The 17,596-nt window shown below is 38.5% G+C and overlaps 1 protein-coding gene across 4 annotated transcripts in view; it reads left to right on the forward strand.

Annotated features, from left to right (window-relative positions):
- Positions 1 to 17,596, forward strand: part of LOC147018104 (sodium- and chloride-dependent GABA transporter 3-like) — a 63,172-nt gene that overhangs the window by 20,334 nt on the left and 25,242 nt on the right. For all 4 annotated transcript variants that reach the window (XM_085897451.1, XM_085897450.1, XM_085897452.1 and 1 more), the window contains 3 exons: positions 9,026 to 9,166; positions 10,389 to 10,485; positions 11,936 to 12,068. In XM_085897451.1, coding sequence (XP_085753577.1) covers positions 9,026 to 9,166; positions 10,389 to 10,485; positions 11,936 to 12,068 — 371 coding nt within the window. The remainder of the gene's footprint in view (positions 1 to 9,025; positions 9,167 to 10,388; positions 10,486 to 11,935; positions 12,069 to 17,596) is intronic.

Here is a 17,596-nt window from a genome sequence, read left to right on the forward strand (position 1 = left end):
TCAAAGAAACTTGCTCTCCCTCATGCACAGATTTATCCCCTCTCGTGTTCAGTTGTCTTACCCTTCCTCCCGCCCTTGGTTTACTGAAGCTTGTGGCGAGGCAGTTGTCCTGAAACAACTTGCCTTTGCCTCATGGAAAGCAAACCCAACTGAGGGCAATCTCAGTTCTTTCCACAAAGCTCGGAACAAGTGTGTATCTACCCTCAGGAGAGCCAGAAAACAACATCTTTCTCATCTCAAGTCTGAACTCTCAAACCTCTCTCCCTCCTCAAAATCCTGGTGGCGTTTAATCAAATCTGTTTCTGGTGTATGTTCCCCCTCCATCCCCTCCCTTACCTCAAATGGCCGCACTGCTGATTCCACACGTGATAAAGCTGAATGTCTAAACTCGGTGTTTGCAGCTAAATCTTGTGTCCTAAACCCATCACTATCTCTACCCACTTTACCCAGTCGCACCCAACTGTCCCTGGACTCTGTATCCTTTTCTCCTGACAAGGTGGAGAGCTTGCTTTCAAACCTCGAGTCAGATTCTGCAACCGGTCCAGACGGCATCAGCCCACGTGTCCTCAAAGCCTGCTCTTCTGCTCTTGCTCACCCTCTCTCTGTTCTATTCACCCTCTCATTTTCCCAAGGTCATCTGCCATCTGCTTGGAAATCTGCTAACATCACTGCCCTGCATAAAAAAGGTGCAAAAACAGATCCCTGTAACTACAGACCAATCAGCCTTCTCCCAATCATCAGCAAGGTTATGGAATCCATCATCACTTCAGACATGAAATCCTTCCTCTTCTCCAATGGCTTGATTTCCAATCATCAATTTGGTTTCAGACCAGGTCACTCTACCCTGGATATGCTGCTACTGCTCTCCCATCAATGGATGGAGGTCCTCAATGCCAGACAGGAAATCCGAGCCGTATCCCTGGACATATCACGTGCTTTTGACACAGTCTGGCACCCTGCCCTACTCACCAAACTCTCTTCCCATGGTATTCAAGGCCATCTCCACTCATGGCTCGCAGACTTCCTCTCCTGTCGCAGTCAACGTGTGGCCCTAAATGGAGTTCTTTCATCCCCTCTTCCTGTGCAGGCTGGAGTTCCTCAAGGTAGCGTTCTGGGCCCTGTTCTTTTTCTGGTTTTCATCAATGATCTCTCGGACTCTCTGGAAAATCCTCTATTTCTCTTTGCCGATGACTCCACCCTCTGCCGTACCATCTGTCATCCCTCAGACCGGCAAGCAGCAGCTTCTTCGCTCACTGCAGATTTGGATAAAATCACAAACTGGTCCAACAAGTGGAACATGTCTTTCAATCCAGACAAATCTCACACTCTCACTATGTCTCTTCGAAAGGACCGTTTACAAAACCCCCCCATCCACTTTCTCAACAATCCTCTGGAAGAAGTCTTTTCTTTCAAGCTTCTGGGTCTCACTATCTGCCATGACCTTTCCTGGGAAAGTCACATTTCCAACCTTGCCTCAAAAGCCAGTCGCCGACTTGGAATCCTCCGTCGTGCAAAGTCCTTCCTCGGCCCTCTTGAGCTCCTGACCACTTACAAAGCTTTTGTCCGTAGCCTGATGGAGTACTGCTCTCCCTCTGGGCTGGTGCTCCTGCCTCCCACCTTTCTCGACTTCCACGCTGTCGAAACCAGGGCTTTTAAGATCATTGGCATCTCCCGCAATGAAGCTGAGTCTTTGGGCCTCTCACTCAATCACCGCAGGTTGGTCGGTGGTCTTTCTGTCTTCTACCGACTCCTCTCCAGCCTTGCCCCCCTGCTCTCTCTGCGATTTGTCCCAACCACATTTCCACAGGGCGCTCAAGGTCCGCCAACAACCCCCTTCTGGTAAAACTACCAAAATCACGAATCACTGCTCATCGTCACTCTTTCATTCCTCTTTTTTCCCGCCTTTGGAATAAACTTCCTCACTCTATTCTTTCCCATTCTTCCCTCCAGGCTTTCAAAACAGCTGTTCACCACCACCTCTTATCTTCCCCCATCCAAATCCTCGATCTTTTCTACCCCCGATAATCCACCCAAGCCCACTTCCTTCAATTCTCCTGCTTTCCTTCCTGAAAGTCCCTGTAATGTCCATCTTCTCCTCGCCATGTTCCCGTCCCATCCCCATCCCTCTCCCTTCCACAGTTCACCTGTGTCTGTTCCCCAATGTTTTGTCCCTTCCACTCCCGCCCCTCTTGTCTCATGCCTCCTTGCTGTGACTTGTGTGTTTTCTCTCATACGAGCCTCGACCAAGGTATACAAAAAAAAAAAAAAAAAAAAAAAAAAAAAAAGAATATAAAGTATGTGCAATTACAATGTGAATGCATCTCTAAAGAACTTCCAATTGGAATGTGAATAAATCTATAAAGCATGTACAATTAGAATGTATGTACATCTCTAAAGTGTGTGCAATTATAATGTGTGTTTTTCGATTAAATATGTACAATTATAATGTGAATACATCTATAAAGTATGTAAAATTAGAATGTGAGTACATCTATAAAGTGCGTACAATTATCATGTGAGTACATCTCTAAAGTGTGTACAATTTTAATGTGAGTGCATCTCTAAAGTATATACAATTATAATGGGTGTATATCTATTAAATATGTACAATAATAGAATGTGAATCCATCGATAAAGTATGTACAATTTCAATGTGAGTGCATCTATAAAGTGTGTTCAATTATAATGTGAATACATCTACAAAGTGTGTCCAATTATAATGTGAATACATCTGTAAAGTGTGTTCAATTAGAATGTGAATACATCTTTAAAGTATGTACAAGGAGAATGTGAGTACATCTATAAAAGTATATCCAATTAGAATGTGAGTACATCTCCAAAGCATCTACAATATTAGAATGTGTGTACATCTCTAAAGTATGTCCAATTATAATGTGTGTACATCTCTAAAGCATGTACAATTATAATGTGTGTACATCTCTAAAGCATGTACAATTAGAATGTGAGTACATCTCAAAAGTATGTTCAAGTAGAATGTGTGTATATGTATTAAATATGTTCAATTTGAATGTGGATACATCGAAAAGTACGTGCAATTATAATGTGAGTACATCTATAAAGTGTGTACATTTATTATGTGAATACATCCATAAACTATGTACAATTATAATGTCAATACATCCATAAAGTATATACAATGATAATGTGAATACATCTATAAAGTGTGTTCTATTATAATGTGAATACATCTATAAAGTGTGTGCAATTAGAATGTGTGTACCTCTATAAAGTGTGTTCAATTATAATGTGAATACATCTATAAAGTGTGTACAATTAGAATGTGTGTACATCTTTTTTGTGTGCAATTAAAATGTGTGTACATCTATTAAATATGTACAATTAGAATGTGTGTACATCTATAAAGTATGCACAGTTATAGTGTAAGTACATCCATAAAGTATGTGTGCATGGCTCACAAAGTTGGTACACTACTGTTACACAAAGGGCAAAAAAAAAAAAAATGTTTCGGGAAACATGAAATGCAACCCATTATGTTAATCTGCATGTATTCAAATAGCTAAATCTAAATTTTTAGACCTGCAGCACGTCCGGTTTTAAAGTTACCACTGAATATATACAACACTGTAAATACACGTTCGAATTTCGAGCTTGGCGTCAGCGTTATGTACGGAATCAGATGAAAAAAACAACGTAAATATTATATTTTGGGATAAGAAACAGATAATTTTTACTCTGACAGGAAAAAGAAAAAAACAACACATTTTGAGAGAATCCGATATTATAAATTACGAAGAAAACACAGACGAGTAACACAGTAGCAAAGAAAGCCACAGTTGTAAGTGAAAAATAACGTTAAAATCAAATCTATTTCTTTCGAATTTTTGAAAATAATCACTTTAAACATGAAGAGAAAAACATAATTTTAGCCTCTCGGATCCTCACAAAGCACCAAAAAAATTCTATCATTGGTTAAAATGAAGAATTATCAGACAAATGCGAGTCACCTCATTCGGCTCGGCATCCTCATGCTGGATTTGTACGTTACGGCTCTCGCAAAGACACGGAGACAAAGACAAACGCTGCGCTCGACGGCGAATGGAAATGTGCTGACACGCTTGCAAATGCCTATTATATCCATCAATCGGGAAAGTTTGCAAGACGGCAAGATTTTCTAATGCTAGCGTCATTTGCGTCCGACGAGAGATGATGATTCGTACATAACGGGACTGACACGAAAATCAAGACGGGATTACTTGCGGTCCGAATTTTATTTTCTGACACAATTTTGATCTATATTTTTTTTACCATTAGACTCTGTCATATTTCAAAGAAATTACGGGAGATTTGGAATAAAAATCATAAGAAACATTATTAACACTGGACTCCTTATTTTTCTCGATGCAGTGGATACGAAGCGTAATGTACGAATCCATTATTTCATCAGATAGGGTAGATGCCAGAAAACCCGAATAGGCAGACAGAACATCATCAAAACATAAAAGAGACACCAAAGTTCACATTCTGAGTCACCACACTCAAAATAACTGTCACATAAGAAACGTACAGTAAAATAAAATTTTTACCAATCAAACTGTAACATTTCTAAGGTTAAAATACCCATATTCTGTTGCTTTAATAAAACAGGGAAATGGAGAGTATGATATTGCCGGTTTCTACAGGTTCCCCAAGACGTCCACGTTCATTTCTGACCATTGATGGTTTGTCTAAATACCTCATATAATAATAGTCTTATGTGGAATTTCCCACAAACATACCACAGCATACCACTTTGTGAGCCATGCACATGTACAATTAAAGTGTGAGTGCATCTATAAAGTATGTACAATTATCGTGTGAGTGCATCTATAAATTATGTACAATTATAGTGTGAGTCCATCTGTATAGTCTGAGTACATCTATAAAGTATGTACAATTATAGTGTGAGTACATCTATAAAGTGTGTTCAATTATAGTGTGAGTACATCTATAAAGTATGTACAATTATAGTGTGAGTACATCTATAAAGTGTGTTCAATTATCGTTTGAGTACATCTATAAAGTGTGTACAATTATCGTTTGAGTACATCTATAAAGTATGTTCAATTATCGTATGAGTACATCTATAAAGTGTGTACAATTATCGTTTGAGTACATCTATAAAGTATGTACAATTGAAATGTGAGTACGTCTATAAAATATGCACTGGAAAACCACACAAAACAAGTCGTGGCAAGGGTCTGTAATCTTTGATTGCTTGTTGTAGTTCTATGTTTTGTCAGATTTGTCTTGATAAGTTTTCAACTATTTGTATTCAGATAAGAAAATTTGCTTCAATGAGTGAAAAATGACCACCTTTAACATTGTGGTTCTTTTCAAATATCAGCACATATCTTCCATAATCAACTCCTTGCATGGTTCTCTTGCCGAAGCTGGCATTTGATGGTCCACGATTGCACGATTAAGCCAAGTTGAGAGTGTAGACTTCAGTTTCTCCATTAAATTATGTCGCTTAGATATCATCCTGTTAAGATATATCAATAATAGATAAACTGTAAATGACATAAAATAGCTATTCTAAGTCATTTACATCTTTTGTTTTATGTCGAGAAGACGTAAAATAGCTATAAAAGCTGAAAATGCAACCACCTTGTGCTTTAGCTTAGAAACAAGAAAAAAAAGCAGGCACTTAGTTCCACTATGTTTTTCATCCAAAATCTTGGCTTGTAAAAGAACGGGGAAACAGTTCAAGGTAAAAAGGCAACTCGCTGACAGTGGGGCAACAGTTAGCCAAAACAAGTAAGATAATGAATGAATAAACAGGAACAGAGGGGAGAGAGTTGTGGAAGAAGCACAGTACCCTGGACGTATGTGGGTTGAGTTATTTAGGGTTCATGGGGGTAAAAAAGATTGCGGGTGGTAATTGTTGTGCACCGTATGCTTGAGGCTCTGGAAGGAGGAATGTGCTTGAACAGCCTCCAGAAGGTAGTTACACAAACAGAAGAAAAGAGGAACATTCCAGAGTAAGGCCAGGCAATAAAATAGAATTTCAGGAAGGGAAAAGTTAAACATATTCTGTACCAATGCCAGGAGTTTAAATAATATGATGGAAGAGTTTGAAGCCAAAGTAGATCGCGAGGAGTACGATATAGTTGCAGTCAGTGAAACATTATTTAATGAGGAGAGTAACTGGAGGACAGGATTAGAAGGCCACAAGGTGTATCGGTGTGATAGGAAGGAGAGAATAGGAGGAGTAGCAATTTGGGTGCAAGACAGCATTGCATCAAGAGAAAGGGGTGACATGAAGGAGGAATTAATGCAGAGGATTCTGTACGGGTAGAGAATAGAGATTGCAAGAACAGTGAGATACTGGTAGGATGCTTTTATAGGGTTCTGGGTGTGAAGGGAAAGGAGGAATGAGGAGTACATGAAGAATTCAAAAGGGAAGAGTATTGATTTTGGGGGATTTTAACTTGCCAGGGATAGATTGGGTCCAGGAACAGGGAAAGGGCAGAGCAGATGAGGATTTCCTAGTTTTAGTCCAGGATTGCTTTTTAACCCAGTTTGTAGATAAGCCCACGAGGGGGAGTGCAGTGTTAGACCTCCTTTTAAGTAACGATCCCAATATAGTGGAGGAGGTGGAGGTCGGGGAGCATTTAGGAGAAAGTGACTATAACATTGTTTGTGCAAAGATTCTGTTGAGGGTTAGAGTTCAGGATAGTGGAGTAAGGCTATTAGATTTCAGGAAGGCAAACCTTGAGGGTATGAGGAGAGATTGGGTGATGTAGATTGGGAGACTCTGTAACAACAGAACAATCAGCATCAGAGAAATGGGAAACCTTCAAGGAGCAAATGTGTGGAGTGCAGAGTAAGTACATTCCAATGAGGTGTAAAACTAGAAGCAGAAAGAGGCCAGGGTGGTTGAGTAGCGAGATCTGGAATGCTATGAAGGAGAAGCAGAAGGCATTTATTAGGTTTAAAATAACAGGACTGGAGTTAGATTTACATCATTATTGGAGTAAACAGAGGCAAGTTAAGAAAATAACTCAGCAAGCCAAAAAAGAGTATGAGAAGGACGTGGCTAAGAATATTAAACATATTAGCAAGGCTTTCTTTAAATATATCCAGGGAAGAGAACAGGTTCGGACCAGTGTGGGCCCATTTAGGAATAGCACCAGGAGAGTGGTTCGTGATGAAGGTGAGATGGCAGGCTTTTTAGGAAGGTATTTTGCTTCAACATTTACACAAGAACCGTTCGGAGAATTGCCAATAGCTGAGAGTATCTTTGAAGGAGGTGAGGAAGGGCTTTTACAGAAGATCCAGGTGGGAGTTGAGGAAGTAAAAGGAACAACAAGGAAATCTAAGCGAAGATAAGGCTCCAGGGCTAGATAATATGCACCCGAGAGTATTGATGGAGGTGGCTGAGCACTGAGTAGGTAAGTGAGTTGATAACGGATATTTTAATATCTCACTTGAGTCAGGACAGTTACTCGTGGATTGGAGAGTAGCAAATGTAACACCATTATTTAAGAAAGGATCCAGAGAAGAATTGGGAAACGATATACCTGTTCGTTTGACTTCAGTTGTGGGGAAAGGTGTTGGAGGCATTAATTAGGGACCAAGTGAGGAACCATTTAAGTAAATACAAACTCATTAAAGGTAGTCAGCATGGGTTTATCAAAGGTAGTTCCTGTCTAACGTATCTTTTTGAGTTCTATGAAGCAGTGTCTGATTGGGTGGATGACGGAAAGGCATTGGACATAGTATATCTAGACTTTAAGAAGGCATTTGATAAGGTACCACATCGGAGGTTGTTCGCCAAAGTGAGGGCTTGTGGAATGGCTGGTCAGGTCGTTAATTAGATTGCAAACTGGCTTCGTGATAGGAAGCGGAGAGTGGCTGTGAGTGGGAGGATGTCTTGTTGGGAGGATGTAGGTAGCAGGGTACCTCATGGATCAGTACTCAGACCATTACTATTAATGATTCACATCAATGATTTGGATAATGGGGTAAAGAGTAGGCTTTCCAAATTTGCAGATGACACAAAGCTTGGAGGTAAGGTGGATAGCAAACGGGGTGTTGATCAGATTCAGGAAAGTATTGATACTTGCAAAGATTGGGCAAAAGATTGGCAGATGTAATTTATTAGGTTTGAAATAGCAGGATTGGAATTAGGTTTATATCACTATCAGACTAAACAGAGGCAAGTTAAGAAAATAACTCAGCAAGCCAAAAGAGAGTATGAGAAGGACATGGCTAAGAATATTAAACATATTAGCAAGGCATTCTTTAAATATATCAGGGGAAAAGAACAGGTTCAGACCAGTGTGGGCCCATTAAGGAATAGCACCAGGAGAGTGGTTGGTGATGAAGGTGAGATGGCAGGCTTTTTAAGCAGGAATTTTGCTTCAACATTTACGCAAGAACCGTTAGGAGAATTGCCAATAGCTGAGAGTATCTTTGAAGGAGGTGAAGAAGGGCTTTTACAGAAGATCCAGGTTGGAGTTGAGGAAGTAAAGGAATATCAAGGAAATCTCAGTGAAGATAAGGCTCCGGGGCCAGATATTATGCACCCGAGGGTATTGATGGAGGTGGCTGAGCAGGTTAGCGAGATGCAAACGGATATTTTCAATAGTTCCCTGTAGTCAGGACAGGTACCGGAGGATTGGAGAGTAGCAAATGTAACACCATTATTTAAGAATTTTTTTTTTGAATCAGGGGTTTTCATCTTGTGTTGATGTGGCACAGGCATGATGGGCTGAATGGCTTCCACTTGTGTCTTATTTCCTTGTGATTCCTTGTGATCCATGGTGTCAGCTTTTTGGTCTGGATGACTGAGTAATCTGCCGTAAAAATCCCTTCAATACCTTCTTAAAAAAACTCACAAAATATTAAATTATCTTCAGGCTTCTCTCGGAATCTGATGAGAAATCATCGATGTTTGTCAGTGCAGTTCTGAAATCAAATCCAAGGCAGTACTGTACTTTGTGAATGAAAGCTTCACCCTAACTTGACTCTGCCTAATTTTTGGCTGTGGATTCTGCAGGTATCGGTTATGCCACACAAGTCATCGTGGGCTTTCTGAATGTTTACTATATCATCATCCTATCCTGGGCCGTCTTCTACCTCTTCAGCTCTTTCAGCACAGTCCTGCCATGGTCCACTTGTAACCACGAATGGAACACAGGTGCAATAGACAATGATACTTTGCCAATAACACAACAGCAATCATTTAGCAAGGGTGTAACTTCTTGTCCTGAGTCAGAGTGGCGACTCGACCAGGATTGTAACCTAGTAACTGTTTCGACAGTACCAACGCTCTGCATAGGGCATGGCACATGATGATGATAAGTTATCATGTCAACATCACTCTTCCCAGCACCGCAGTTAAACTTTACGCTTCTACGGCTGGTTTGATTTGATCCCGGAAAATGGAAAATAAAAAATAAAGATTATTGAAAAATAATAATCAGTTTCAAATGTCCACCTTTCGCTAAAGGCCAATTCATACTCGTGAAAAAGGCTACGAGTGCAGAATGCAGAGAATAATTTGGTTATTTTCACATTACATTAAGTAATTTGCAAGAGAGGTGTTAACCTATTGAGACCTCTTTCCTTGCATACTTTCGTAGTTTATTCAATCTTTTGTGTTTTTGTTTTGTGCAATGTGTGAACATCATGTGGTTATTCACCAGGATCTGCGGGCTTCCAAATGGGTTTGCATTGTTTTTGCATCATGTGATTGACCTTGATATCACTGTTATTGCCTCAATAAATAAATAAATTTTCGGAATATTTTCATTAAAGGGCTGCAAGGATAGTATAGAGGTAGTGCATGTGCCTTTGAGCTGTCTAGTCCAGATTTGATTCAAGACCCGACTCTAAACTGTCCTAGTGCTTCGCAGACTCAGTGTTGCATCAATTTGTGTACCGTCCCTTGCATGGACGTTAAGCTGGGTGTCACATCTGCTCTCATTGGTTGCTGTTGAATTTTAAAGATCCCACGGTGTCTTTCACAAAGAGTAGGCGACTGTCACCGACATCCTGGCCAAATTCCAAATTCCGAATTCCTGTCCCGACACTACCGCTGGGAAGGCATTGGAAATCCATCCAGTGTATTTTCTTGTACTGCAAACCATCCAACGTAGTGCTTTGGCAGTCTTTGACACCCTGGGAGGGTATATAATGAATGTATTTTTATACAATTTTATTTTGAAATTTCTGAAAGTAGAACAAGTTTTTGCCATCATAATTTGAATTACTAATTGCTCCAGATGAATTATTTATCAAACATATCACAAGCAGGAATAGAGCATGCCAACAACCTAATAGCATGTTTGGTGAATGAACACAGATAGGATGTTGCTCCAGTGATGATTTTACGCTGATTCGGGTTGTTTTCTGTACAGAGAACTGCGTAGAGTTTGGCTCGGCAAACGCCAGTCTTCTCAACAACAGTATGGTCAACTCTGTCAACGCCACATCACCTGTCATGGAGTTCTGGGAGTGAGTTCTCTTGGAGAAGTTGACACATTCTCACTTTCCGTAACTATAATTATCATCAGCAAATCATACAATATGTAATTCGAGAAATGTCTGTTTGTTATCCTCACCAGAGGAGAGGGCATTTTTGGGGGGTCCGTTTGTTTGTCTGTCTGTCTGTCTGCACAGAATTTGGTAATCTAGGTCACGAACGCCACCTGCTGGTAGCCAGTATTACACATTATCATTTTTCAACAGAGTACCTCGATAGAGTATATACAACTCGAATATTAGTACGTCTATAAAGTATGTACTGTGAAACCATGCAAAATAAGTCCTGGTGAGGGTCTGCAATCTCTGATTGCTCTTTCTAGTTTCTTCTTTCTAGGGAGGACCCTAATTCTCTTGATGTGTGTATCATATAGCATACACGGTGAAAGCCGGTATTACAACTCATAATAAAATATGCCATAGAGATTTATAAAAGTGTGGGAATTTTACCCATCTCTCTCTCTAAGTGTGGACAGGTTCCTTGCTAGTCATCATAATCATAATCACAATCATGATCATATATCTCATAAAAGACACAAATAAATAAAAAGACACAAATAAAGACAATATAATTCTGTTTGTGTGTTTGTTTTAGTTATAAAATGAGCAAAGAATAAAAAAGACAAAAATGAAGAATCACGATAACACAAATAATCACCATCATTTGTTCGAGCGAACTCGGGGAGAATATAAATATAAATAATAAAAAGACAGATAAAGGTTAAACCCCCAAACGTCAGCTTCATCCTGTTGATTTTATTCACTTTTCTACTACATCCTTAACGCTCCCAATTATTTCTGCTTTATTGTGGGGTTATCTGAGGAAATATTTGACCCAAGCTTTCACGAACCGACTGGCCCGACCGGCTGTTCGACGAAAGGTGGTTTATAGGTAAGAATTTGTCATTTTTCAGGGTACCGGCAATAACTCTCCAACTGTTTTGGAAAGGCAATATTGGATTTTTAATGTCCACCAACTAATGCTCGCCGATAGGACCCTGAGCTAACCGTCCATCCAGGGATGGCACACTTTTGAGATTCAACGTCCATCCTGCCTGTGAAGCACTGATCCGACATAAGTTTATAGTCGGGTCAGGAATCGAACCATGGTAGACAGTTCAACAGTAAGTGTGCTTCCTCTGCACAATTCTGCAGGACTCAGCTTCTGGCAAACCATAAATCTTACACACATTACAAATTTAATGTTATAATTTATCTATGTTACTTAGTGATTTCGCTTTGTCAAACAATTGCATGAGTGCCTTTACATGTGAGAGTAACTGAGGTGAAGGATTGACATATGCAAGTGGTTCCATAGATCGATAAAACATGAATTGAAAACAAAATCTTGCAAATTATCCATTATTGGTTCATCCACAATCCTTCAAAAATTCCTGCCTTTACATTTTCTCTGAACCCCAAGGCGCCGAGTGTTGAAGATTTCTTCAGGAATCGAGGAAGTTGGTTCTGTGCGCTGGGAACTAGCTGGATGTCTCCTTGCTGGTTGGATTATCTGCTACTTCTGCATCTGGAAGGGGCCAAAGTCCACAGGAAAGGTCACTTGGGCCATTTAACTTGGTGAACCTATTGAGAGTGCAGTTTGAAAATAGACATTGATCGACTTTCATTTTCTGGGATTTTTGTTGGTCTGCATCAAAATTCAGACTTCTCTGAAAAAGTTTCTGCTCAGTGACAGCTTGCATCCATTATCTCTTGAGGACTGGAAAGTTGGATTTAATTATATGAGATAATTAATTGAATTTGTCTATGAATGCGTTATTTATGCTGGCAAACACAAAGGTTGTTCAAAAAAAATTTTTTTGTTTGTTTTGCCTTGGTTTCATAGAAAAGCCATTTATTTATTTTTTATGTACATATATATTGCAGGATGGCCTGGTGTTAGCTTAGCGGTTAAGGTGGCTGGCTGGGGTCCTTAGGGTCCTGAGTTTGAGTCCCTTGATTCCATTGAATTAACACCAGGTGGGGTTGACTCAGCCCGTCATCCTTCTGAGGTTGGTGAAACGAGTACCAGCATACTGGGGTAATAACCATTTGGGGTAACCTGCATCAGAGTGGCGACCCGTCCAGGACTGTCTGTACTCCTTGCCAATGAAACTGCGTCAGCAGTCCTATGTGCCTTTACGCGTGAAAGAAATTTTATTATTATTATTATTATTATTATTATTATTATTATTATTATCGTATTGCAGGATATGTTGTCCCCTTACCCCCACCCCGATTTGAAGTTATTTATTTTGGGGCCTAACTTCTATTTTAATGTCGATTAATTGGGTCCTGGCGAGGCAGATATGCTAATGAATAGTTTGGACAAATGAAATTTAATAATTTATTCAACTGCTAAAAAATGGTACAAGAGAGTTGCATAACCATTACTGATGCACGAAATGTGTATTTTAAATTATGAAAGTATGTAGGTATTCGATGGGATTAAGTTCATCCATAAAAAATGGGGCCAGTGCACACAAATTCATGAAATTGATAAATTTGGCTGACTGTGTGTGGATAAAGGCACAGGCATGATCGGCCATATGGCCTCAGCATGATAAGATGAGTACAGTACAAACAAACTTTGTAATCAACCCTCATAATTGGCTTATTCCCCATGCAGTATCGCACATGGTCCCACGCACAGCAGGAGATGGGGTTTTGCAATTGTGTGTGTGTGTTGCACAAGAGGGTTTTAGGCGGTCAAACTTTACTACTCACTCGTTACTTCACTTATGGATTCTGTAAAAATGTGAGTTTCAGTGTTCAGGTTGAAGAAAAAATAAGCGGTAATGGTTGAACATAGGATGATAAAAACTATCACAATTACGTAAGCATACCTATGTTTTCTGGATTAAAGAATTAAGAACTGCTTTCCCATATGGATTGAATAAAAGAATGAATGATGCATACTTGCAACATAATGGCCAAAACAAAATCGCCTCTGTCTTTAACATCTTACTATGAGACTCTCAGAGGCATAGAGTACATAATTATGGACATAAACGTCCAGTTGCAGAGACACCACAACATATAGATGATTGGTTAGATCTTAACAAATCAAATATCTATAGATTACTTTACAGCAGTAGAATTAAGATCAATACTTCTGAAATAAAAAATAAAAACTGAAAGAAGTTTGGAAAATTGCTAAAAAATTAATGGAAGAGAATAATCAATTGGAACTCCCAATCTAACACATGGAAACAATTCTGGATGTGATTGACCATATATTGTAGAAAGAGAACTCCACAGAAATTAATCGTAGAAAAGACAATGACATCATCAAAATTATGTTTGATAACAAAGGGGTGGAAATTGTCAATATGGAGAAAATATTACAACAGAGGGAAGTGTGGAGTAAACTTCCAGAAACAGTACAACAGAGAGAGAGAGAGAGCCACCAAGGGTTGTGTACACTTTACAGAATTGAATTAGGGGAAAAAATCGTCAACGATAAGGAAACTGCAATCTATAGATGTAGAGGAATGGTTGAGTAACACATCATTGTAATTGTGAACATTCCGTATTTAATGATCCATATAATAAACTCATAACAGGTGATCTCAGAATAGTGAAAGATTAAAAAAAAATTATGTGCATTACTTACAAAAGGACCAAATTATAGAGAAAACAAGCTCAAATGAGCTAAGATCCTCGTCCTCTTAATGATGACGTCATAAAAACGAATATGACGTCATGATGTATCAGGTTTGCAATAAATTATCTGTGCTAATGCCCGGCTTGGTTCCCGCAAATAAAATTCAAACAGCTTGCCTAGTTTCGGAGATAACGGCATAGGCGATTTCCATTAGCGGTGATATTATGACGTCAACTTTTTTTCTAGGAAGAATTTCCAAAATCGGCGATGGTTACTTCCTGCGTGTGGGCTTTCTGCATGAAAGTTTTCTGCAAGTTTTATGAATATCCGATGAAAACTCTGGGTTGTGAAACAAAAAATGTCAAAAAATAGGAATGACGTCATAAAAATTTATATGTCATAGTGATATATCATATGTGCGGTAATTCATCTCTGCCAATGCCCTGTTTGAGTCCCACAAACAGAATTCAAAAAGCTTGCCTAGTTTCGGAGATAATTTTGTAGGTGATTTCCATTAGCGGAGATATTTTGACGTCATAACTTTTTTTTCTCGGAGGAATTTTCAAAATCGGAGATGGTTACTGTCTGCGCAGGGTATTTTTACATGTATATGCCAAGTTTCAGGAAGTTTTGATGAAAACTGTAGGCTGTGAAACAAAAAAGTCCACAAGAAGAAGATGAAGAACCACAACGTGAGTAAGACTTCGAGATCCTCCACGAAGATCTAACAAAATGATTAACCGGAATAAAGCGGTGGAACTTACAATGATAGGACTGATGGAATGTATGAGAGAACAAATTGATAAATACAAAGTACCAAACACACAAATGACTTCATGGTTGGAGGTGGTGTAGAAATATGTAAAAAGAATTGTTGATTTGAAAGGAAAAGTTTGAATCAATAATCCAAAGGTAATTTTGAACAACCTGGAGATGAGTCATTATTTAAAACAGCTTGAAACACAATATGTTATTGTTCCAATTGACAAAGCAAATAATAAAATTACATTTGTATGCAAAACATTTTGCATTCAAACACTTATGGAAGAATTGGGCTTACACACTGGACTTTCAAAGGCCAACAAAATAAGTAACGATAATAAAATATACTTGATACAACACCATTTAAATCACTTAAAAGTGAGAAGACTATTAGTTCCAGATAAACACCATAAATTACCATTCATTTACTGGATCCCCAAAATGCAAAAAAAAACCCTCATAGTTTGAGCTTCATCATCGCAAGTAGATAATGAAGTTTGAAACCATTGGTAGGTAGTATTACAGGAGCGATGAAACTAATTTTTAAATGATTTAAAAACTGCCATTAAAAGGCAAGGTTTTTTTCTGATATGAAAAAATTTTGGATCATTTATAATTCCAAACCTATCATCGACAACATCTCACAACATTAACAACAGGGGTAAGCCTTGTGTTGGCTTAATGGTTAACGTGGCTGGCTTAAGATCCTTGGGTCTTGAGTTCAAGCCCCTGTCATGCTGTTGAATTATATACCAGGTGGGTTGACTCAGCCTGTCATCCTTCCAAGGTCAGCAAAATGAGTACCAGCTTACTGGTAATGGGGTATTTCAGCAGCAGCACAGCCATTCCCCCAGGAAATAATGCAGCCAAGCAGCCACATGCTGCATACGAATAAATCAACAACAGGGGTAAGGCTAAAATGTCTATAAACTTGTGATTATTTTTCACATTATGCACAAACATTCCATATGACAAGCTCCGTAACTGCTTTCCATATGACAGAGCAGTAGATAATAAAATGAAAGACCAAATACTGCATTGGAGCCATCAGAAGAAACCCAAATAAGTAAAGAGCAAAGATGGAGTCATCAGGAGGAACCTGGATAGCATTTGGGTTTCAGCCGCTACTCCGCAACCCTCAAACCCATCCAGGCACAGCCAAGTGAGCCTTACAGAAAAATTTCTGCAAGAAATCACTTTTCCTTAGACAGATAGAAAGAGAGAAATATAGAAAAAGCAAGAATTAGAATGATTAATGAAAAATATGTGAAAGGAACAAAGATCAAACATGTCAGGCATTTGCAGGAGGTAATAAAGTGTACATTACAGTCTATCAAAAAAGAGCACACCAGTCTGTAAAGGAAAATCAATTTTTATGTAGTTAAAAAAAAACCTAAAGAAAGCATTCGATTTCTTCTAAACAACAGTTGCTTTACATTTTGCATCAAGATACTCCAGAAGACCGTGGGGATACCCATAGGTTCAGATCCGACCTCCTTCTTTAAAAATTTGTTACTTCACATGCAACAATTAATTAGTAAAATACAATATGAATAGTAAAAGAATAATAATAATAATAATAATAATAATAATAATAATAATAATAATAATAATAGTAAAAATATCTATTTTAAACCATTTTCAGTGGTTGCGAGGAAACATTGCAACATCCAGTAAAGCTGTTATAAATAACCATTTGATTATTTGACTAACACTTTGATTCGGAGGTGAATGGGGTGGTTGTGCTGGTTGGAAGGACATGTTATATTTAACGTAAGATGTGCATGATTTAATGTCTTATTATATAATGGAATGTGTAATGGGAGTTGTAACTATGTCATAATACATTAAAGCCTATAGCGAGTAGAGTGATTCGTAATGTTGCATTGATGGGTTGACTGACTGCCTGGATGCAAATGAGGTTTGTGAATCTACTGATGTGGATTCATGACCGAGGTTGTAGATCCACTGTTGGGAGAGGTTCTGGGCTGATAGGATTGAAACCTCGAGGAAGAACGGTGCCCAGCTGATTATCTTGCAGTTGAGAAACCAGCTTACAGGTTAAGGTCTTATTTTGGTAAGGGAACTATGTTTTGAGGTTTACAATTTAAACCAGAAAGGCACTGTACCTCCTCCAGGCTGAACGGTTTACGTTCTGTATCCCACTGATAAGCCGGATTTGCATCCGGATGGACCTCAACCAACATCAAATCGGCCTGTTCTTGTCACTTAACCAACTCATGCACCTAGTTTTGTCATAACTCGTCCACAACTTTTTGAAATATAATGCTATACATGAATTTTGGCCCCATCTCTCAATGATGAAAAATCGCTGAAAAAATTCTCTATCCGGATCCGGATTCTGATCTTCGCCAAAATGGAATCATAATATGTATAGGTGGGAAAAATTACACACCCAGACCAGGAATCGGTTGAAAATTTAAAATTTCATCACTTCTTCAATGTCACATACCCAACCTGTCCACCAAGTTTCATCTGAATCTGTCCGTAACGTTTTGACATATCGTGATGTGTATATATATGTATATATATATATATATATATATATATGTATATATATATATATATGTAAACATATATAATTATGTATATATATGTAAATATATATAATTATGTATATATATATATATATATATATATATATATATATATATATATATATATATATATATATATGTAAACATATATAATTAT

Source organism: Eptatretus burgeri, chromosome 10 (genome assembly GCF_056783735.1).
Source record: "Eptatretus burgeri isolate ZD-2024b chromosome 10, Ebu_testis_v1, whole genome shotgun sequence".
NCBI lineage: Eukaryota > Metazoa > Chordata > Myxini > Myxiniformes > Myxinidae > Eptatretus > Eptatretus burgeri.